Source organism: Rutilus rutilus (genome assembly GCF_951802725.1).
Source record: "Rutilus rutilus genome assembly, chromosome: 17".
Classification (NCBI taxonomy): domain Eukaryota; kingdom Metazoa; phylum Chordata; class Actinopteri; order Cypriniformes; family Leuciscidae; genus Rutilus; species Rutilus rutilus.
Genome location: NC_140230.1, coordinates 14,168,297 through 14,191,279, shown reverse-complemented (window position 1 = coordinate 14,191,279; position 22,983 = coordinate 14,168,297). Strand labels below are relative to the sequence as shown.

General features: G+C 37.8%; 1 protein-coding gene across 2 annotated transcripts in view; it reads right to left on the bottom strand.

Annotated features, from left to right (window-relative positions):
- chn2 (chimerin 2) overlaps positions 1 to 21,975 on the bottom strand; it is a 46,010-nt gene extending 24,035 nt beyond the window's left edge. The window contains exons 1-6 of one of the 2 annotated variants that reach the window (XM_084386098.1): positions 21,815 to 21,975; positions 21,509 to 21,689; positions 3,672 to 3,710; positions 828 to 883; positions 543 to 574; positions 66 to 179 (exon numbers count right to left, since the gene is read on the bottom strand). In XM_084386098.1, coding sequence (XP_084242224.1) covers positions 66 to 179; positions 543 to 574; positions 828 to 883; positions 3,672 to 3,710; positions 21,509 to 21,557 — 290 coding nt within the window. In that variant the 5' untranslated portion in view covers positions 21,558 to 21,689; positions 21,815 to 21,975. The remainder of the gene's footprint in view (positions 1 to 65; positions 180 to 542; positions 575 to 827; positions 884 to 3,671; positions 3,711 to 21,508; positions 21,690 to 21,814) is intronic. The other variant, XM_084386097.1, reaches the window with a different exon arrangement.
- Between the last annotated feature and the right edge of the window lie 1,008 nt (positions 21,976 to 22,983).

Sequence of the window (22,983 nt, the reverse complement as noted above, 5' to 3'; positions counted from 1 at the left end):
ATGGATGGATGGATGGACAGATGGATGGACATGTAGAGAAAGGATAAAGAATAGATGGCATGTACCTCAAAGCAAGTGTATAAGTTCCTGGTTGTCTCTGGCTCTCTCTGATGAGATAAGCACCTTCTGTCCCCGCCAGCAGTTCATCTGCACGCTCTCTGGAAATCAGACCATGGAACCTGTACAGAGACACCATGATTTACCCTGGTGTACACACACACACACACACACACAAAAACACAGCACAGACTTTTGCGATGCTTACATATTCACATGCACAAACTTGCTTGACACGACATAAATCACAGTCTCTTCCTCATACATTCATATTAGCACCCTCACACACATCACTACGCAAAATCAATGTGCACCACCACTCATAACAGTCTTAAATAATAAATTCTGCTAACTCACAGCAAATTTCACATGCATACTTGAAGGAAGGGGGTAAAAAGTAACTAGACAGCTAGTAGAAGTAATTTGAGGAATAGTAATATTGATGCTTTGCTTCCAAAGCACTACCAATAAAGTTAGACACTCACTCTCTACCATAGTATTTGGGTCTGCTTTCCATCTGCAAGCCAGAGAGAAGAACGTAAGAGAGAGAAATACAGTTTTCAACACAAATCACTTTGTCAAACGGGTCATGAGGAGGTTAAACAAGCTTTTCTAATAGTAAGTCTATCTAACAAGATGAGCATTTTGTGAACATGGAGACAGTCTAAACATAAGCTCCAGTGTTTAGTAAAAGATATGCAGACTGAATCAATATGAGTCATGTTTGAAAAACCTTGGGAGTGTGTTTACACACATTTTCCTGTACTTACCTCCTGAGGACATGTGATCCTCTTTGGTCTTGACGCTTCTTGTTGTAATTGGTACACTGATAAACAATAAAGCAAATTATTTTTAAATTAATATTTCTATATTTTGAAAATAAGAAAAGGTTACATTGTCTTTCGGCATGAGAAGCAGCTCAACAGAAATTATATTTTACCTCTAATCTTTATAACGCTGTGGTGAGATGTTGGTATATATAGAGCGTGTCAAAACACAGCATTCTCTCTTAGACATTAATCCATTAGGTCTGAGCTTGAGGACACACACCCACTTACACTGCTGTCAGACTAAGCTACAACGCATTATAAAAGTGGATTGGGTAATATTGGTAAAGCTATTGAAAAATGAAGACTGCGCAAGAGGCAAACAGATAAATCAACACCAACAGTTGGTCAATATGGGAAAGGAGTACATGAAGGGCCAGTATTCAGCTCAAAGGGGTTTGAGTACAGATGTTTTGATTGTGCCTGTTTGTTTGAAAATGTAGTCCAGGAATTCCTCAGGTTATCCTCTCCTAAATAATCAGCTTGCACAGCCAAGGTCAATTTGTGGTCAGTTCGCACAACATTCCTTTGATGGTGAGTTCATTCTCAATTATAATAATGGGTATGTTGAATTTCAAGCCATCACACACCTGTAGTGAAAACTTTTCACAAGTGAAAATACACCTGTATCTCCTATTCAAATAAACAGACCTTGTTTCTACAAGGTGCTAAAGTGCCCCTCCAACTCTCTCTGCATTTGCAGTGGGCCTACATTGAAATTATTTTTTATTTAAACTGGGAAAGAATTTGGAACACTGTAAAACACAGAAAAATGTAAGTAAATTGAATTAGAAATACTGTTTATGGATCTGTCAAACATTCCTACGTATTCCTGAATGCATCTCTTTTATGATGAATATATTTTAATGTTCTGAATTCAAATATTTTTTAATATTTCGATATTATTGTGGCGGGGGCGTAAAGTAAAAAAATACAACTAATGCAACTGTCCTGATATCATAATTAAAGGAGAAAATTATTAAGGAGAATAAATTATTGTAAAGAAAACATAGGGTAGTTTGGCATAATCTTTTATTATTACTATTTATTAGGGGAAAAAACTAAACTGCATTACTGCTTATTATTAGAAAAACGTTTGTCCGCCAAAGCAAAGTACTGTGGTGCAACAAGATCACTGTGATTTTGCCAAGTAAGACGTGTTCTTGGATCAACATATTTTGTTGATCTTGGAACAACATTCCCTGCCTGAATATTATGTGTGAAACAAAGATGTTGATCCAGGAACATGTTGTATGTTCACCCTCTTGGGAATATCAGATAATTTGACCTTTTAAATGTCAAGGCAAGATTAGTTCAAGTTGTAAAATGTCCCTTAAAACGTATTATTAATCATTATACTAGTAAAAAATAATAATAATGCTGCTGCCAATAAAGCAAAAAATGTAATTAAATGTTCAATTAAACATTTTCAATAAAATTTTTAATTACAGATAATCAAATTTGTAGTTAAAAAAATATAACATGAAAGCATAATGAATAGTGGACTCTAAGATTTTTGGCAGTATATTATCAATCTGAACCAATTAGTTCTTTACCGTGAGGAAAAAAGTTTAATAATGGGATTTAGATCATTGTGAAGAAAGCAGCGGTAGTGAAATGATCAATACTGGCTCAAAAACAGCAACAGATGTGCAGGGGTACTTCAGCTCGACATGGACGTGACCTTCTCTTGATGACTTCATTAAAAGCTGCTCATCATGCAGAGCGGCGATTGGCCGGCGCAGTCCGAGCACAGGCAGAATCTGGACTCAGCGCTCAGATTTTTCCTCCCGAGAGCAGGAAGGCATCTGACAGCGATGCCAAGATCTTGTCAAAGAAGCTCAGAACGAGCAGCGGGTTCTGGACAACGTCCACCAGAATGACAAGGACGGGGCCTGCTCTAAAAATACCGCACAGTGGGAGGGAATGCGAGGGAAAATGAGTTGAAATGTGGGATGGGCTAGAAAAATCGGAGATAACGCTCACTGGCCGGGAAAACCTTGACAAGTGAATCGCCCCTGTCAGGGACGGAAATTTACAGGCAAAAATGCCACCAAGATGAACAAATGCCACCACATTCAAGATAAGGGGGGAAAAGGTTAACTCAGCACAATTAAACTAAATCTATTATGGATGTTGCGATTTAGATTAGCATGTAGATTAGCAACCACTGAAACTGAATAAACAACAAAGTTCAGATATGATGTAAGAGATTCATTTTGCAGTGTGGACAGCTTGAGTGATTGTAGCAAGAGTTTTTGTGAGAGTGCATAACCAGGGATTGGGAATGTTCTTTGCTCACTTTCTGTATTAATTCTCAGTTCGAATGACCATTTTGGTTTTCATGCTCCTAAGTTTTGATATTCTAATGCATAAAAAGCAGTAAACTAAATCATAAACGTTCTCAGCTTGTTTTGTTTGTGTAGCCAGAATATGACGTGCAACAATTTTACCGGTAAACGTCTATAGCATTTTGGATTGAATGAAGTAATTGGTTAAGTATATGATATAAAAAGACAACACAGATACATTTATTAAGGTAATTATACAAATTCTCTCACAAAGGTGAAATCAATTCCAAATATTGCCCTATAATGGAAAAGTTCATTTCAGGCCCTGGTTCCTGTTCCCTTCGCCCTATGCCAAACCACATTTCCCATTATGCAATGTTCTCATGTTTGAAGCCCAGATTATTGTATTTCTTCAGTCGAGTGTGTTTTATTCTGGTTGTTAGTGTCAAGTCTGTCAACTGGATCAGTTAGAAAGAATGTATAATGTTATACTTACAGTAGGATTTCCATATCGGTGGCTGATAATCTTCAGGATCTACAACAAAGGATAATAAAAGAATGTCAGGATGTCTTCCGTTCTTTGCTAAATGAACACGTGTCAAAATAATTGTCTCTTGTCTACATGTTCTCACTTAACACGGTCTATGAAACTTACTGTCAGGTTAGAGAGTGGCTGTAATCCAAGGTTATTATTGTTTCCTTAATGTTAAGTTATTCTGTAAGCTGTGATGCGTAATGTGCATGGCGCTGACAATATAATCTTTCCTCTACAATGCCTTCGGGGTACATGTGTTTAAACACTTCTTTCATTTAGTTCCCCAGCTCAAAGACAATAACAGCTAAACACACACACACACATGATTTTCTAATTTAAAACACATGGGCTGTCAATCGATTAAACACTTTAACCAAATTAATTACATTATATGCAGATTAATTCATACAATTAAATCACAATTAATTGCATTTTGCATATTTAAATTTACTTTGCAGAGAAAAGCCCCCACACAAAGGGAATTCAAGGATGTTGAATTTTTTTTTGTTGCAGACAAAATCATTGAATAAAAATGTAAAAATGGATATAGAATGTCAGTATACTGTTTGTTTTGCTTCCTCTTACATTGAGTTGTTTTTTAACTTGAGCAGATCAAAAGAGAGCAATAATCGGTTTCACATATTAATACGGTAATTCTTGAGTGAGATGAAAGTTAACTGATTTTGGTTTGCAGCCCACCCAGGATGACTTAATAAATTACAGAAATGAATAGAAATAAGGTGGAGTTGGGGTTGTGGAAGGGTGACAGAACAATTGCCACAGAAATGAGATAAGAAACTATTTGTGACCCTGGATCACAAAACCAGTCACAAGTCGCACGGGTATATTTGTGGCAATAGCCAACAATACATTGTATGGGTCAAAATGATAAATTTTTCTTTTATGCCAAAAATCATTAGTATATTAAGTAAAGATCATGTTCCATGAAGGCATTTTGTAAATTTCCTACCGTAAATATATAAACATTTATTTTTGTGAGTGAATGCAGCACAATCGCGAACATAAATGGACAACTTTAAAGGCGATTTTCTTAATGTTTCGATTTTTCTGCACCCTCAGATTCCAGATTTTCAAATAGTCGTATCTCGACCAAATATTGTCCTATTATAACAAGCCATACATCAATGGAAAGCTTATTCATTCAGCTTTCGTGTGATGTATAAATAAAATAAAATTAAAATACCCATGTGACTGGTTTTGTGGTCCAGGGTCACATTTATATACTTATGGAAGTAAAATAATGCCAAATGTTTTTGAAACAAAAAAGCCTGTTGAATTCGCCTTTGGCTAAGCCACACCCTAGAATGTAGATTGACCAATCACAGCGCAGCCAAGAACGAGCTCCCACAGAGGTCCGACACTTTTTCACAGCGCTCCATTGACTTTAACACAGGCGTCTCAAATTTTTGGTCTCGGCAGGCTATTACCGTCGTAGTTTTATCAAAAATATGGTTAAACGTTGTGCCTGGGGCATTTGTAACACAGATACGCGTTTCCCAGAGAGGTTGGAGGGGGGTGTCCGTTTTTTTCCCTTCCCAAAACCGAAGTCAAATCCTGACAAGTGCCGTCTTTGGATTAAACTGTGTGGACGTCCTCACATTCAGCTAAACCCCTCAAGGATCAACAAGTACACTTTTGTGGTAAATTTAGCTTTTAACCTTACTGTGAAGTTATACTAGTTAGACAGTTTTATGCTGTTTTAGGTTATGATTTCGGTTCTCTACCCTAATTAATGAAGAATCAAGGTGCTAGCAAGCAAGCTTAGCGATAGTTTAGTTATCACGTAAATCAGGATTGTATGTTTTGACTAGCGGCTGGATGTTAGCTAACTTTGTTATTCAAGATACAAACACCTAACGTTAATGTTACAGACACGCTGTTGTGGTAGTTTTGAAGGTGACTAACGTTACTGCCACCGTGTTGCCCAGATGAAGTTGTCGGACGTAGCAACAGTAACTAAGGGGGGCGGGGCTTAGCCAAAGGTGAATTGCACTACTTGAAAAAAAAAAAAATAGGCATTGCATTAACCATGCTTGCATTTTAATGCATTGTATTTTCAGGGCTTGCATTTTTATGGGCTGAAATTCAGCATGGTTGAATATTTAAGCTGTGAATATTTCAATTCAAAACATTTCAAACACATTTTCATTATTAAAAATTCAATAATCCATATTCACCTTTCATATTTCACTTCCAAAATATTCAAACTGTTTAAAAATACAACCTATAATATTCAACAGGCAATTTTCGGTCCATTTTATTTCGCTTTGCAAATTCGCTTCCAAAAATTCAGTGGTTCAAATTCGACAGAAAATTCAACATTGACATCTAGGCACTGCAGGAAAAGCAGTAGATTACCGAGCATACTCTCCATCTGCTGTTAGTCGACCTCATCAGCAGGGGGCGCAAGCGCGTGTTGTTGACGAAGACCAGCAACAGTTAGAGCAAGCCATTCATTCATAAAATGAAAATGATTATCTGTGTCAGTATATGCGGAAAAGATGATAAAGACACAAAAGCTGTGTTTATGTTCAATCAATAACTTCATTGTTACTTTCCCTGTGTAGCCTACATGTCATCAGCTTTCTCTACCATGAACGGATTATAATCGGTTTCGTTCGCTCAATACCTCATCATACTCAAGGATTCTCCTTCCGTCTGGACAAAACACGTAGCTTAATGGACTAATACAGTGATATAAAAGTGTGTGTGTGTGTGTGTGTGTGTGTGTGAGTGAGTGAGTGTGTGAGTGAGTGAGTGAGTGAGTGAGTGAGTGATTGAGTGAGAGAGAGAGAGAGAGAGAGAGAGAGAGAGAGTGTAATGGACATAACTGATTAAAAAAGTACTTTTTTACTTGCCAGATAAATCTCATGTTCACATTTTATGCAAAATCAGTTGGTTTTTTTACTCAAGGTTTGGAACTTCATGTTCTCAGATGGCATTTGATTACCAAGCCCAATTAAACGCAATTCTCACACCTCTACCTGATCACATATACATATATATATATATATATATATACACACACACACACACACACACACACTCACCTAAAGGATTATTAGGAACACCTGTTCAATTTCTCATTAATGCAATTATCTAATCAACCAATCACATGGCAGTTGCTAATCAATGCATTTAGGGGTGTGGTCCTGGTCAAGACAATCTCCTGAACTCCAAACTGAATGTCAGAATGGGAAAGAAAGGTGATTTAAGCAATTTTGAGCGTGGCATGGTTGTTGGTGCCAGACGGGCCGGTCTGAGTATTTCACAATCTGCTCAGTTACTGGGATTTTCACGCACAACCATTTCTAGGGTTTACAAAGAATGGTGTGAAAAAGGAAAAACATCCAGTATGCGGCAGTCCTGTGGGCGAAAATGCCTTGTTGATGCTAGAGGTCAGAGGAGAATGGGCCGACTGATTCAAGCTGATAGAAGAGCAACTTTGACTGAAATAACCACTCGTTACAACCGAGGTATGCAGCAAAGCATTTGTGAAGCCACAACACGCACAACCTTGAGGCGGATGGGCTACAACAGCAGAAGACCCCACCGGGTACCACTCATCTCCTCTACGAATAGGAAAAAGAGGCTACAATTTGCACGAGCTCACCAAAATTGGACAGTTGAAGACTGTAAAAATGTTGCCTGGTCTGATGAGTCTCGATTTCTGTTGAGACATTCAGATGGTAGAGTCAGAATTTGGCGTAAACAGAATGAGAACATGGATCCATCATGCCTTGTTACCACTGTGCAGGCTGGTGGTGGTGGTGTAATGGTGTGGGGGATGTTTTCTTGGCACACTTTAGGCTCCTTAGTGCCAATTGGGCATCGTTTAAATGCCACGGCCTACCTGAGCATTGTTTCTGACCATGTCCATCCCTTTATGACCACCATGTACCCATCCTCTGATGGCTACTTCCAGCAGGATAATGCACCATGTCACAAAACTCGAATCATTTCAAATTGGTTTCTTGAACATGACAATGAGTTCACTGTACTAAAATGGCCCCCACAGTCACCAGATCTCAACCCAATAGAGCATCTTTAGGATGTGGTGGAACGGGAGCTTCGTGCCCTGGATGTGCATCCCACAAATCTCCATCAACTGCAAGATGCTATCCTATCAATATGGGCCAACATTTCTAAAGAATGCTTTCAGCACCTTGTTGAATCAATGCCACGTAGAATTAAGGCAGTTCTGAAGGCGAAAGGGGGTCAAACACAGTATTAGTATGGTGTTCCTAATAATCCTTTAGGTGAGTGTATATATAGTATGTCTACGTGTGCTGCATTAGCTTAAACTGGGAAGAGTCATAGCACTTGCATATTGTTGTCCTCCTATTGTTAGTTTAACTGTAAATCGCTTTGGATAAAAGCATCTGCTAAATTACTAAATGTAGCCTAAATGTAAAATTGGCTTGACATTGGACATTCACACATTTAGGGACCGTCTCTAAAGTTGCATACACCATTGGCATACACGACGTTTCTAACTTCAATAGCAAACTTCAATTTAATTGAATAAATATAAAAAAAATCCAAAGGGTGCGCATTATCCCTGAAACTACATGAACACTTTACAGTTGGTTTTATGACTGTAAGTCGTTCTATTCAAATGCTATCGAAGTTAGAAACGTGTATACCAATGTCGTATACACTTTAGAGACAAATGTGCGAATGTCCAATGTCAAGCCAACTTTATGCCAGTCTATCACTGGGAAACGCTCAGCATTAAACTTTGCGCGTTATTCTGAGTCCATCTGCTTGCCTGCGAGTTTGGTCTTTATATTACTGTAATTAGTCCATTATGTTACGTTAAGCGTTTTATATGTCCAGCAGGGGAATCCTGAAGTATTGAGGGAAACCCTAATAGCCTGCATGCAGCACATCACCACAATATAAAGTTAAGGCAACTAAACAACCAAGAGAAATATATGTCAACCTCAAAAATGTAACATTGGATCTGTACATCCGCATCGGGGAATAACATTATAATATCGTTCACGGTAGAGAAAGATGCATGTAGGCTACACAGGAAAAGTAACCGTGAAGACACTTAATTTAACATAAAACAGTCGTCATAATAATCACAAATACACTTACATTGCTGTAAATGAGTTTTATGAATGAATGGCTTGCTCTAACTGTTGCTCTGTCTTCGTCAACAACACGCGCTTGCACCCCCTGCTGGTGAGATCGACTAACAGCAGATGGAGAGTATGCTCGGCAATCTACTGCTTTTCCTGCAGTTCCTGGATGTCAACGTAGTATTTTCTGTCGAATTTGAACCACTGAATTTGTGGAAGCGAAATAAAATGGACCGGAAATTGCCTGTTGAATATTATAGGTTGTATTTTTAAACAGTTTGAATATTTTGGAAGTGAAATATGAAAGGTGAATATAGATTATTACATTTTTAATAATGAAAATGTGTTTGAAATGTTTTGAATTGAAATATTCACAGCTTAAATATTCAACCATGCTGAATTTCAGCCCATAAAAATGCAAGCCCTGAAAATACAATGCATTAAAATGCAAGCATGGTAAATGCAATGCATATTTTTACAAGTAGTGCAATTCAACAGGCTTTTTTGTTCCAAGAACATTTGGCATTATTTTACTTCCATATATACTCATCTAATGTTATTGACATGCTCCTCCCGAATAGAGCTCCATTCTATGTTTCCACCACAGAATAAATAAGAAAAAAGGTAATTGCAACTTCTTATCTCTTTAAGTCAGAATTAAGTCAGTTTAAGTCAGTTTAGATCTCGCAATTCTGACTTTATTTCTCACAATTGTTATATATAAACTTGCATTTCTGACTTTTTTCTTGCAATTGCAAGTTTATAACTCACAATTCTGGCTTTTTGTCTCCCACTTGCGAGTTATAAATTCTGAATTGTTATATATAAACTCGTAACTGTGGGGGAAAATGCAGAAAGGTGAGATAAAAAGTCACAATTACCTTTTTGGCGGAAACTAGCTTCCATACCATTCTATATAGTTTGCAATTAGTGGTAAATATCTGTTTTCCAACTTTTTCAGAAATGCTCTTCCAGTTAAAGCTTTGGGTGACTATCTAACTTCAAATAACATTATGGTGAATACTTTCAAAACTAGGGTGAGATAAATGAATGGGGAAGCAGCACCTCTAGTAAGCAAGTAATTTCTCAAAGGAACACAAGTAAGAGCCTGACATGGTTTAGTATGGCTGTTGAGCACAGACAGCCTGGATTTGGAGGTTCATTTGCATACATTATAATGAGAATGGCAGTCCTGTCCGTCGAAAACAGAACACCTTAAAACAATATTTTAATCCAAATACCTCAATTACTGTTTAACATGTTAATTTAATACAGTAAATTACTTAAAAAAATATGAGATACAAAAATTAACACATTTAATCATGCCCTCCTGAACTGTATGCAAATTATATAAAGCAATTTCATCTGATCAATTTAAGCTTAAAGTACCATCTTAGTGTAGAGCGGTCAGCACAGCTGTCCACAAGTGCACTTGTGTATATATATAAAATGTAAACATACATAGGCTATTCTCATTCTTGTGACACCTTTAAAAATTACACTTAACATCCAATTAAGTGTCTAAAACCATTACACAAAGTATACTCTTTTTAAGTAAAAAATTGTGATTTAATTAATTAAATGTGATTAATTCTGATTAATTAACTGGAACATCATGCTATTAATTTTTAAATTGACTGTCAGCCCTAAGCAATATTAATGTATAATTTATGAATTATTACAGCTCATAAGGTAAACCGTATAAAATCTGCCAAATAGGTCATTAAACTAAATTATCCAAAATCTTTCTCTGACGTTTAAATACAGAAGCCTGAAAGCATCAAAAGAAAAATTAATGAATAAACCAGGATTCTCAGGAACAAATCACAACAGTTCCTCTCAGTCTAGCCAGACAGGCTTCCAGATAATCAATATTAGTATGTTAAGTAGGCCTGACAGTAACTGCACAAACCCATAAACAGAAATTTGGCAATAAGACAAAGACACTAATTTCACAATACATGCTTGTGTGAGAAATAAACAAAACTGTTGTGCTGATCAGCATTTCCTCATCCAGAACAGTAGCTGAATCTCTGATCATTCATGGAAAGATTACCCAAAAAAAACATATTGCATCGTAAGCAATGACACACTCATTGTGTGTTTCTGAGTTGAGAATAGTAGTATACCCTGGAAAGTGTGTGAAAGTTCAGAATGACTGCGTGATCTTTTGTGTGTGAGAGTAGATCGAATAAGAAAGATGGAGTGGAAAGTAGTAGCCGTTTTTTTTTAGTAAAACAATCTCTTTGAGCGCATAAATCAATGTGTGTTTTCTTCTCTTCCCTGAATACGTGCTGGTCTCTATAGATCCATGTCTTATTTCAGGCACTGTCTCTTTTAATGTCAGCACTTTACTGCGGCCAGTCAGCATTTCCTCCCTGCCTACACACTCACAACTAAACACAAGCTCAAAGTCCAAACCACAAACACACACAGCGCTCCATCCAAACCCGCTATAGCCAAACATACAACAACTGTTATACAACATGCTCTGTATGTCTTGTCAAAGTTGTAAACATTTTGTCCGATTTATTTATAAAGCCACAGGTGAAAAGCACACAAAAAACTGAGCTGCCAAGCTAAGATACTCATAATGCCTTGACTTGGCAATAGCTATGCTGAGCCAGAATGAAAGGATTGTATGGTTTAAGGCTTTGGCATGTGCTTGCAAAGAGAACATTAAGCAAGAACATCAAGCGATTTAGTCATTTTCTTTCTGGAAGATGATGATATAGCGAGGTTTAAATGTTGGCTGAGGTTTAAGTTTATGTTTTTCTGGTCTGAATCCTTTGTAATTCATGACGAAGTGTGTAGCAAACCATTTTATATGCGGGCAGAACTGCAGCACTAAATATGGAGGAAAAATATGAACAAATTAAATAAGGATATAGTTCGCCACAAAATGAAAACTCTGTCATCATTGTGCCTCACTTTCTTTGTTCTGTGGAACAGAAAAGAAGACATGTAGAAGTAGGGCTGCACGATTTTGGGGGGGATAATTGTGATTTTTCTGATAAAAATTGCTTTTGCGATTTAAAAAAATATCAATGCTTGTTTGTAGGGCTGTAAAATCTTGCCAAAAATGTTGTGATTATACACTGAACAAAATTATAAACGCAACGCAACACTTTTGTTTTTGCCCCCATTTTTCATGAGCTGAACTCAAAGATCTAAGACTTTTTCTATGTACACAAAAGCCCTTTTTCTCTCAAATATTGTTCACAAATCAGTCTAAATCTGTGTTAGTGAGCACTTCTCCTTTGCCAAGATAATCCATCCACCTCACAGGTGTGGCATATCAAGATGCTGATTAGACAGCATGATTATTGCACAGGTGTGTCTTAGGCTGGCCACAATAAAAGGCCATTCTCAGGTTCAGTCCATTGATGTCAGACTTAAAAAAACTTTCACTTTTATTTTGATTAATTGTGTGCAACACTACTTTGAAGAATGTTTCAGCTGTTTTTGTCAGCATTGATTGAACCATTGATTGAACCATTGATTGATTGAACAAAAACAACATTGATTGAACCCATTTGACTTTCATTGTATGAACAAAAAACAAGACATTTTTCTAAATATCTTCTTTGTGTTCCACAGAAGAAAGAAAGTTATACAGGTTTGGAACATGTATAGCTTTTCCACTTTTCCATGGGGGTGAGTATTTTCATTTTTGTGTAGACTATTTCTTTAATTGGGCGGCCCAGTATCCACTTTACAGTAGTCAAGTGAGATAGATTAGCCTTCAATCAGTGTTTATGTGAGCGTATGTTTGGATTAGTATGAAGCTGTATTGTCTGTAGGAGCTCAGGAGTGCTGGTGAGCTGCAAACAATAATAAAAAAAAATATATATATATTCTTCAGTGGCTCATTTGGAAAATTTATGATTTCTTTTGGTGATTTGCCAGGTGCTTTCTTTCCACTATCGCTGGATCTAATAGAGAGGCTGGAGAACACTGACGGAGGAAACTTGAGGGTCAGGAGGTGCAGGCTGCCTATTCACAAAACACTCCCGACCACTTACAATATGTAATTTAACAATGAACAAAGGTTTCGAAAGCCTGAATAGGAAGAATATTGAAGCCAGAGCTATTAGAATGGTGAAGGTTGGGCTTTGTGAAGACTATGAAAAGAAGTGACTGAAAGATTCAGTACAAAATCTAACTATGCATCTTTCTTGATTAGACACCAGATTTGCAGCAGTCCTCAGGAGAAAAGGCTTTTAATTAATAAAATTTCCTTCCCTGAACGCTACAGGCAATCTGTGAGGAGTGTTTGCCATTACTGAAAAAAGAGACTAGATGAATCTGATTACAATGTTCCAACCAAGGACAAATTGTTGGAGATTTGCTGTAAAAGATCTTATTCAACTTCTACCGTAGCTAGCTATTAAGCACAAGCATCCATTTGAGGTAGTATTTTACAGGCTGGGTAATGTTAAATGTCATTTGCTCTTTAAGGTTGTTGCAGAAAATATTCCGTTGCTTAAAAGAATCTGAGAGCATAAAAGCTGCTGCTTTGAGATGGAAAGTTGAGCGACTATCTGCAGCTCACACACACCCTCACAGCTCCCACTTTCTTGGGCAGACTCTTATCTCTCACACAAATTAAAGCTCAGCGGATAAGAGGGAACAGGCATCCTTAGGGCAGAACATAGAAATGCAGAAACAGTCTAGCAGTATGTACTTCAAACGAACTGAGTCTGAAGTATCTGCATGTGGAGGAACACAGCCTTAGTAAAACCTGACTATCTAATCCCAACACCTTTGCATATACACACACATCTTTTTTTTTTATCATTGTGGGGACTTAGACTCCTATTATTTTTATACTGAACTAATGATTGGTAATCCTTACCGCTCGTCCCCACAATGTGTGCTTTCAGGTTTACTATCCATTATGGGCAGTGTTTACTTGTCAAGCATTTTCAGGGCCATGGCAATTTCTTCTTTTTTCTTTTTTTGAGTTGTGAATGTGAGTTTGCCTTATGTCTTTTTTGAATGTGAGGCAATTAAAAGATATACTGGCAAGAAACATCTTTCCATTAAGCTGTACTCGCTTACAGCATGCAAAAACATGCAATGCCACCAGTGTTATTTGACTCACACATGACTTATGAAACATGTTCTGTTTAGTGAATCAAAAACATAGGCTGAATTCAGAACAATATACTAGAATACTACTCTTAATGTCTGGCATATAAACTAATTGCAGAAATCTTTCTAATTCTATGAAGACTAGGAAAGTCCACACTACAACTATAATGATAGCGATGTTATTGTCTATATTATTATAGTTAGGCTATATTATTAAATCACTTTCAGCAAGATTTATTTTCCAGCTGATGAACAATATTAATATTGACAGCCGATCAGAAACCACCTGATTTTAAAGAGCTTGCACACTTAGAGCAGCACACTACATAACTGTGCGCATGCTTATTATAAACAGAAAGTTATCATGCGTTGGTATGAACTAATACACAGTTATCATTATATTTACCTTTATAGTTACCGTGCTGGGTGTAAACGAATCAGTGTGAGTCCTTCATTCACCTGAATCTGTCAGAGCTGGTTACTGAATCACCATCTTACTTATTAATAATATTTAACTGTATTACGGTTATTGAAATAATGCAGGTTTTTTCAATACAGTCTGCTTGTCCATATGACAATGTTGAAGGGACTCATAAAAGGCTAAAAGTACAGTCACATATAATGTTGTTCTCCAAAAATCCAGTCATCTTAATAGAAATCAACATAATCAGGGATTTCATGTGAGGGCAAAAGATTTTCCCTGTGCGGATTTCACATCAGGTTCAGTTGGTCATGCGAATTTGCCTCGTTGAAAGTGCATGTCCACTGTTTTTTCAATGAATTCCTATGGAAGCTGAGCTTCATGTCTGCATATTGGATTGTGGGATTGACAGCAGGTCAGAGAAAGCATTGAGAGAAGCTCAACTTTATGCAAACATCAAGGGAAAAACGTCGGACGACAGCCTATTCAAAGTTACTTTCGTTTTTTTATCGTTATTGTTGTGTTATATTAAGTGAAGTTTGGATGTGCAAAACCAAGAAAACATTGCTTGTAGAGACATTTGGTCCAAAAATGTCAGCAAAACCATATACACACACACACACAGCAGTCTGTTTCAGCCAACACACATATGTGAATATGCAATACGCACACATTTAGTGCTGATCCAGTGTTTTTGGGGACATGTTCCAGCTCCTGCGGGGAGGCCATCTGTACAGTATGCTGCTCTGTAAGAGCTAGGGTACATTATACAGACTCTCTGAGGCACAGAAAGCAAAGCCACACATCACTTCCACTTCACACAATGAGCCTAAAGAGTGTGGGGATCTTCAGGAACAGAACTGGCAAGAAATGTGGAGAATTTTATGACTATGTGCGAGACAAGGCATCAAGACAGAGTAACTGTGAGGGAAGGCAAGATGAAGTGTGTTTATCCTGTAACACTGAATGCAAGTGAGGGTGGGTTAGGGTATTTTCCTGTATGGCTGTATGCCTTTGTTTAATTGTGCGTGTGCGTGTGTGTGTGTGTGTGTGTGTGCGTGTACCGCATGTACTGTTGGAAGCCCCTCACTTCTGATTGGCAAAGGAAACAAACAGTCTCACGTAGCCAGACATTTGACTCACAGTATACAATGCATTTTGTATTTTATATATACATATATATGTTTGTGGTCATGTATCAACCTAAAAACCTTTACACAAAATAATTAAAAGTATTAATAAAAAAATCCAGGTTGTATACACCAACGCCAGAAAGTTGCACGAGGCCAGTCAATCAGATTAGATCTTGCTAGTTTGAGAAAGTGATTTCCAGTTTTGTATGATCAGAAGGTCAGTGAACAGACTGTTGAGGGTCCGTTGGCCTGCCATGAGTTTACACCCATATACACACACACACACGCACAGTACACAAGCACACATCAATAGCAGGGAGATCCATTGTTTGGTAATGTGATTCCAGAGGGTGATGGATGACCATGGGAATATCCACAGAGGTGATTAATAATAAATGCAGAGACACAGGAAGAGGTGAGCACTAAAAAAACCCTCTTCTCTGGTTCTCAGCAACACTCTATTCAACCAATAAAACGGCAGTCTTAAATAAGCCTCTTATTTCACTCAGACTCACTGACTGTTAAACTACAGAGGGAATCACACAAGAAACCATGAAAACTATTAAGGTGACCACTAATGGAGTGACCGTATTACTGTGGCTTCAGTAAGAAACGAAAACCTTTAAAAACAAGATTATAATAATGAGCAGCTTTCCGAAGAGCGAAGGAGAGAAAGTACCATTTTCGGGCCAGTAAGTGATGTGCACGCCTCATTTACCAGCTCTGTCATCACAGGCCGAGCTTCCATTCAATCTTTCGCCCCTTCATTCATGCTTTTTTTAGCTACGTGAAACAGCTTAGAAAAGATCTCGAAAAAACCGAGGTTCTTTTACCAGACCACTGCTATGAGACATTTACCCAGACTTCAGTCTTCAGCTTAAAGGGATAGTTGACCCAAAAATGAAAATTAGCCCATGATTTACTCACCCTCAAGCCATCCTAGGTGTATATGACATTCTTCTTTCAGACGAATACAATCGGAGTTATATTTAAAAAAAATGTCCTGGCTCTTCCAAGCTTTATAATGAAAGTGAATGGCCGTTTCTGTTTTGAAGTCCATAAAAGTGCATCCATCCATGATCAAAGTAATCCACACGGCTCTGCGGGGGTTAATAAAGGCCTTCTGAAGTTTAGTGATGGGTTCGTGTAAGAAAAATATCCATTTTTAAAACTTTATCGACTAAAATAACTAGCTTCCGGCAAAAGGCCGTACGCATCGATTTACGGCGAAAGAGTAACCCTTGACCTGACGCACAGCGTAATGACGAACGTGGAATTCATTCAATTTTTAAAGAGAAATGTCAGAGGAGCTTGAGTTTGAGCCCAGCCCTGTTTGTTTGAACCGTGAAAGGCATCAAAGCTTACGCTACTCCTACATCATACATCGTCAAGTGTTACTGTTTTGGTACAAGTCGACTTGCGTAGGCCGTCTGCCGAAAGCTAGTTGTTTTAGTTGATAAAGTTTTAAAAATTTATATTTTTCTAACACGAATGCATAGATTCACTTCAGAAGGCCTTTATTAACCCCCGCAGAGCCGTGTGGATTACTTTTTATCATGGATGGATGCATTGATAAATCATGGATCCCGATTGTATTCGTCTGAAAGAAGAATGTAATATACACCTACAGTAGGATGGCTTGAGGGTGAGTAAATCATGGGGTAATTTTCATTTTTGGGTGAACTATCCCTTTAGAGAGTGATTTTGTTTGCATGAATTGATTTGTAAGAGTTCTTCTATTCTCTTTATTCCCTTAGCTGTTGACTTGACTTTGATGTTAACCATCTCCAGGACGAAAAACAGAGCTTTACCTCAAACAAGCCAATGCCGCCTGCAATGCAAAGAGGCCGAGTAAAAGGACAGGCAAGCCCTGTTGAGAGTTATCTCTCTTGCTGTTTGCTTACCAGAGCTTTCAATCATGTGATATGTTCCTGTTCCTGAATTCGCCCTTCACTTCCAGAAGACCACAGAACAGAACCACAAAAAAGCAGACGTCATTTTCATGATGACTATGATCAAGTACAGATGAGCTTGAGACAATATGAAATCAAAAAGGACCATTTTTAGATCAGTGACATACAAATATATTGGTCTAAATCTACTAATTTATTCAAACATATATTAAAAATATAGTTTATACATACAAGGTCTCGAATGCATCTCTTATAAGATGACCATGTTTTAAATTTCTAAATACAGAAAATGTTTTGTCTGCCAAATCAAACTCATACGTTGCAACCAACATTCAAAAATATAACCAGCAAGGACAGATTTAATTAATCAAAAGTGACAGTTAAATTATAAGTTTATAATGTTGCACAAGATTTCTATTTCGAATAAATGCTGTTCTTTTGAACTTTTTATTCATCAAATAATCCTGACAGAAATGCTTCATGGTTTCCACAAAAATATTAAGCAGCACAACTGATTTTAGCACCTAATCAGCATATTAGAATGATTTCTGAAGGATCACGTGACACTGAAGACTGGAATAATTCAGGTTTTCCATCACAAGAATAAATAAAACATTTTAAATATTGTAAAAATACTTCACAATATTACCAATAATTAGCATTTACAAGTAATTATTAATGTTAGAAATGAAAATTCGGTCACACTTTAGATTAGGGTCCAATTCTCACTATTAACTATGGCTTTTGCCTCAATAAACTCCTAATTATTGCTTAATAGATAGTGAGGTACTGTACTTGTTAAGTTTAGGTATTGTGGATTAGGGGATGTAGAATATTGTCATGCAGAATAAGGCATTATGCTTTATAAGTACTAATAAACACCTAAACTTAACAACTATCTTACTCACTTACCTCATGCAAATTCATAATTACTTAAGTAGTCATTTAGCAGGTTCTTTTATCCAAAGTCTTATCCAAAGCGACTTACTTAAGTGCACTTATTATCAAGACAATCCGTCTAGAACAACCTGGGGTTAAATGTCTCGCTTAAGGGTACAGTTGAGTCCCTCCTTACTGGGATTAAACCAGCAACCTTCTGGTCAAGTTCCCCAAACTTAAGTTAACACAACCCCTTCAGATTAGAAGCAATCAAATCAGCGCAAACCCATGAAATCCCCCATAATTTCAACATCGCTCACAAGCTTGCAGTTCTGAGCTGCAGTCCCAGTTTTCCTTCAGGGAAACATCAAAAGCTCAAACTGGCCTTTGAAGTCAGAAGAGCTGAGCAGAGCGGCATCCATCTCGCTCTGCCCTGCATTTGTTTACAGCCCTGTCCTTGGCTAATATAAAGCAGAACGGGTGCGCATTGCACGCACACAAACTAGACGAAACGAGTTTTCAGCCAAAAAGAAGTGTTTTTCCAACATAATGATACTCCTGTGACAGACACGGCAAGCCTGGTATTCAGCATCCAATGATTACACCGGGGGCACGGAGCTAATGACAGCTCTCCGTACCGCAGGCACAAAAGTTCCTCCGCCTTCTCCAGGCCTCGCAGCCACAGTGCAGTTCTGCTTCTTCAGCAACACGCATGTGAGATAATCTATTTGGGAATGGATGGCGACCACGGAGAGTCATGGCTTGGCTTGATCCCTTTACTGGATCTCAAGAGCCCGTGGCTTGGCGTGGGGGGAGGAATCGCGGTTCTGCGCCTCTGGATGAAGAGTTACAGCAAGCACGAATTGAATGAGACAAACCCTTTCTTTCTCTCTCCCAAGGTCACTATTGAGCTTCGATGAAATGAGTGCCTGCTCGAAAACGGTTCTTCTTTACACACCCATTTAACAAAGCTTGTTATTTGAACTTGCACTCCCTTGAGACGTGTACTGTTCCTCAGAACATATACACATCCCTCCTTCTGTTCTTACAAACGCAATGCCAAGCGGAGCAGCATGAGAACAGGGTGTTAATATGTGGGAGTGATTCTGAGTGCGCTTCCAGCCTCCTTATCTCACTCTTGTGATCGGTTTATTTAAACACCTGCAAACCCTTTTGAGCTTCTCACACCTCCGGCCAACCTCATGCAAGACATTTACTGTGTTTTGTGTCTTACAGGGAATTATGGATTTATGGATGGTGGTTTCCGTTCTTTCCAACCAATGTGCGTTTCTCATCTAACCTCACAAAATGTGAATAAGTCATACTGCATCAAGTTTGGCGTCAGTGGGATTTTTTCTTTTTAAGAAATTAATTAAATTGATCAAAAAAGGCTAAATATTAAGCAGCACAACTGTTTTCAACATTGATAATAATAATAAAATGTTTAATGAGCAGCTAATCATCATATTAGAATGATTTCTGAAGGATCATGTGACACTGAAGACTGGCGTAATGATGCTGAAAATTCAGCTTTGCCATCACAAGAATAAATTTCATTTTATAATTTCTTTATCAAATAAAGGCAGAAAACATCTTACCAACCCCAAACATTTGAACAGTAGTGTACATGGGTGTAGATTTAAATGTGTGTTGTTGGCAAAAGATTTTGGTACCTGTGTGAAAATATGGCAAAAGTTTTGAAAATGAACAGGTAATTGTAGGTGGAAGTTAATATATTGGCAATCAAACCTGAGATAATGTAGTTCAAACACCATGACACTCAGCTAGGAAGATGACAGGTAATTTTAAAAGCTAATTTTCAACATCAATAATTTCTTGCAGATAATAAGATCAGGATAATGGAAAGTCTTTCAAGTGCATAAAACGGAGAGAGGAACAGCTTTTAGGGTAATTAGTTTTCATCACACGCCCATTAAAACATTTGATGACTCATTTTAGATGCAAAAAATTCTGAAATGTTGAGATTTAGGGTAGGCTATATGTCTGTTGTAACCGTTATCCCTTGAGACACTTGGTGGGAAGTGCATTTGTGATGGATGTGTCCAAACCAGTTTTTGGTTCCCACGTTACAACATGTTGAAATGGACACAACAAAAACCAAACTTTCCCGTTTTTAAAGTTTGGATCATTTTCTGAGAGGTTGACTGTTGGCGTTACTAGCAGTGATATATACTTGGGATATCAATAGTTGACACTGAAGATCTGAATGTGAGCTTGCAGTCGACAGAAAGAAAGGGCAATGATTGGACAAGTCTGTCATTTAAATGAAAGAGGTTCCTCAATATGCTGATATTTCCACAAATATCCAGGTTTCAATAATATGTTCTTTAATGTATAAAATGATGGTAATAGGGCTGATTATTTAAGATTTTATAGTAAACCTCACAAAATATACGATAATAAAAGTTATATTATTTATGGACTTGTTATGGGGAACGACAGACTTAAAAATCATGATTATTTTGCAGCGATGCCATAGAAGAACCATTTTGGATTCCTCAAAAAGAAACAGGTTTTAATGTGAAGAACATTTTAATAATCGTAAGAACTTTTTTCCACTATAAAGAACATTTTGTGCTATGAATATTAAAGGCTATTTGTGGAACCATCAATGCCAATAAAGAACATTTATTTTTTAAGAGTGTATAGTAACAGGGTTGCCACAACTTAATATAAATATAGCTATATTAGAGAGAGAAGACAAAATGCTTTTAATTCTACATAAAATCAACATCAGTGCATGCAGCAGCCAATGTTTTTTCACTGAGGACTAAAAAATAGGATATTATTTGGAATTACAATATTTATAATTCAGCACTTTTTTTTTTTACCTTCCATCATAATGGTTAACAGTGATCGTCATCAAACCAAAGATTCATATGCCATATAATCAGATAGAGGTGGCCTGTAAAACTCGTGCACTGTGAGTGTGACATTACACAATCCTCTGCCACCACCGTGCATTGGTTGGTATTAAAAACTGCATGCTCTTACATTGGTGAAGGAAGTCAAAGGTGGGTCTAGTTCGTCCTGGATGAAGAAAAGGTATACTGTTTGACACACCTCTTCACCATGTTCTATCCTGTCTGCTTTAATTCCACCCAAAACCACAGAAATGAAACTGCCAGTGCCAACCATATCCTTTCTGCCATAATCACGTCAAGTGCTTCTTCAGATTCCCAAACAAAATACCCATGTTTCATTTCGTTTCATTAGTACTCACCCGAAGAGACGGAGGAACCCGACAGACTGGAGTTACTTGACGCTGCCATGGCGTGTAAATCACTGAATCCACAAGCTTACTGGCGTCTGTTCGGGCTTGACAGCTCTTCCATCTCAGTCTCTGCTCTCCTGACCTGTCTTCAGCTCTCCGGAGTTCCTCCTAAACAGCCGATAATATCCAGCTGTGAGAGTCGGATCAGACGGGAGTCGCCAACGCTGCCGCATTTACGGGCGCGTGTGGCAGAAGAAGAACCATGTGAAACTAGTTGATATACGTACAGAAAATATGACAACTCATCTAACTTACACGTCATCGTAATGAAATGCAGAATTCAAAAAAACTTCCAAGCCGTTGCGTGTGCTGTCAAAGCCAGTAGGTTTCGCCATATTTAGAGACATGGATTTTTACTGTATCGCTTCCATGTGCCACTTCAAGGCTCGTAATAAACACACACACTGTGCAGCGGCGAATCCGCCTTCTTAAAGTGGAAGAGACGCGCGTCACTAGAGCGCGCGCATTCCTCCTGTCTACCTGACCATGCTGTAAACCTTAGTTACATGCCTCTCGACTGTGTGCTGTGGCCATATAAGAAAGTGGCATTCCTAGTGCGGTTCAAAAATGTTAGATGTACACAACTTTCCTGCTTTCCTGTGCTTTTTGACATTAATACACTATAACACTAATACACAGAGTAAGAACACTTTAGTGTTCCATATTGCTTTTAAAAAAGCATTAGATGCTAAACCCATTAGATATGCTTGATAAACAGCTATCTAACTTAAAGTTAAATGGGACCTATTATGCCCCTTTTTACAAGCTGTAAGTCTCAGGTGTCCCCAGAATGTGTCTGAAGTTTCGGCTCAAAACCCACAGATCATTTATTATACCATGTTGTAAATGACCATTTTTGAGTGGAAGGAAAAACATACTGTTTTCGTGCATGTATCTTTAAATGCAAATGAGCTGCTGCTCCCCACCTTGTTTTCCAGAAGAGGGCGGAGCCTTTACAGCTCGTGCCTCGGAATATTCTGCCAAAAACTAGCAAAACATTTGTTTGGTTTTGATTATCATCTCTATCGCAGTCACGCACACGTGACATTGCAGATCTTCATCATCATGAAAGTTTATTATCTGCATGCGTTTTAAAGCCATATCAGTTTAAGTGGTTTTCTGAGCGCACACATCTAAAGCACGCGCAAAGAGAGCTGGATGTTAGACGGCTGGAAGTTCTCTTTCACGTCTCATTGCGCTTAAACTGTCAAATACACACAAGGTTATGTCAAAAATACACAGTTCACATAAACACAGTCTGTTATGTTTGTGAATGTAAACAGCTAAATTGCATGTGTATATTAGACCTGTGTATTAAAGTGAAAGCAACAGCAGCATAATATACAGAACCTACTGCTATGCTGTTAATATGAATCAAACAACAAAAGAAAACAGAAAATCACTCACTGCTCTTGAGTGAATAA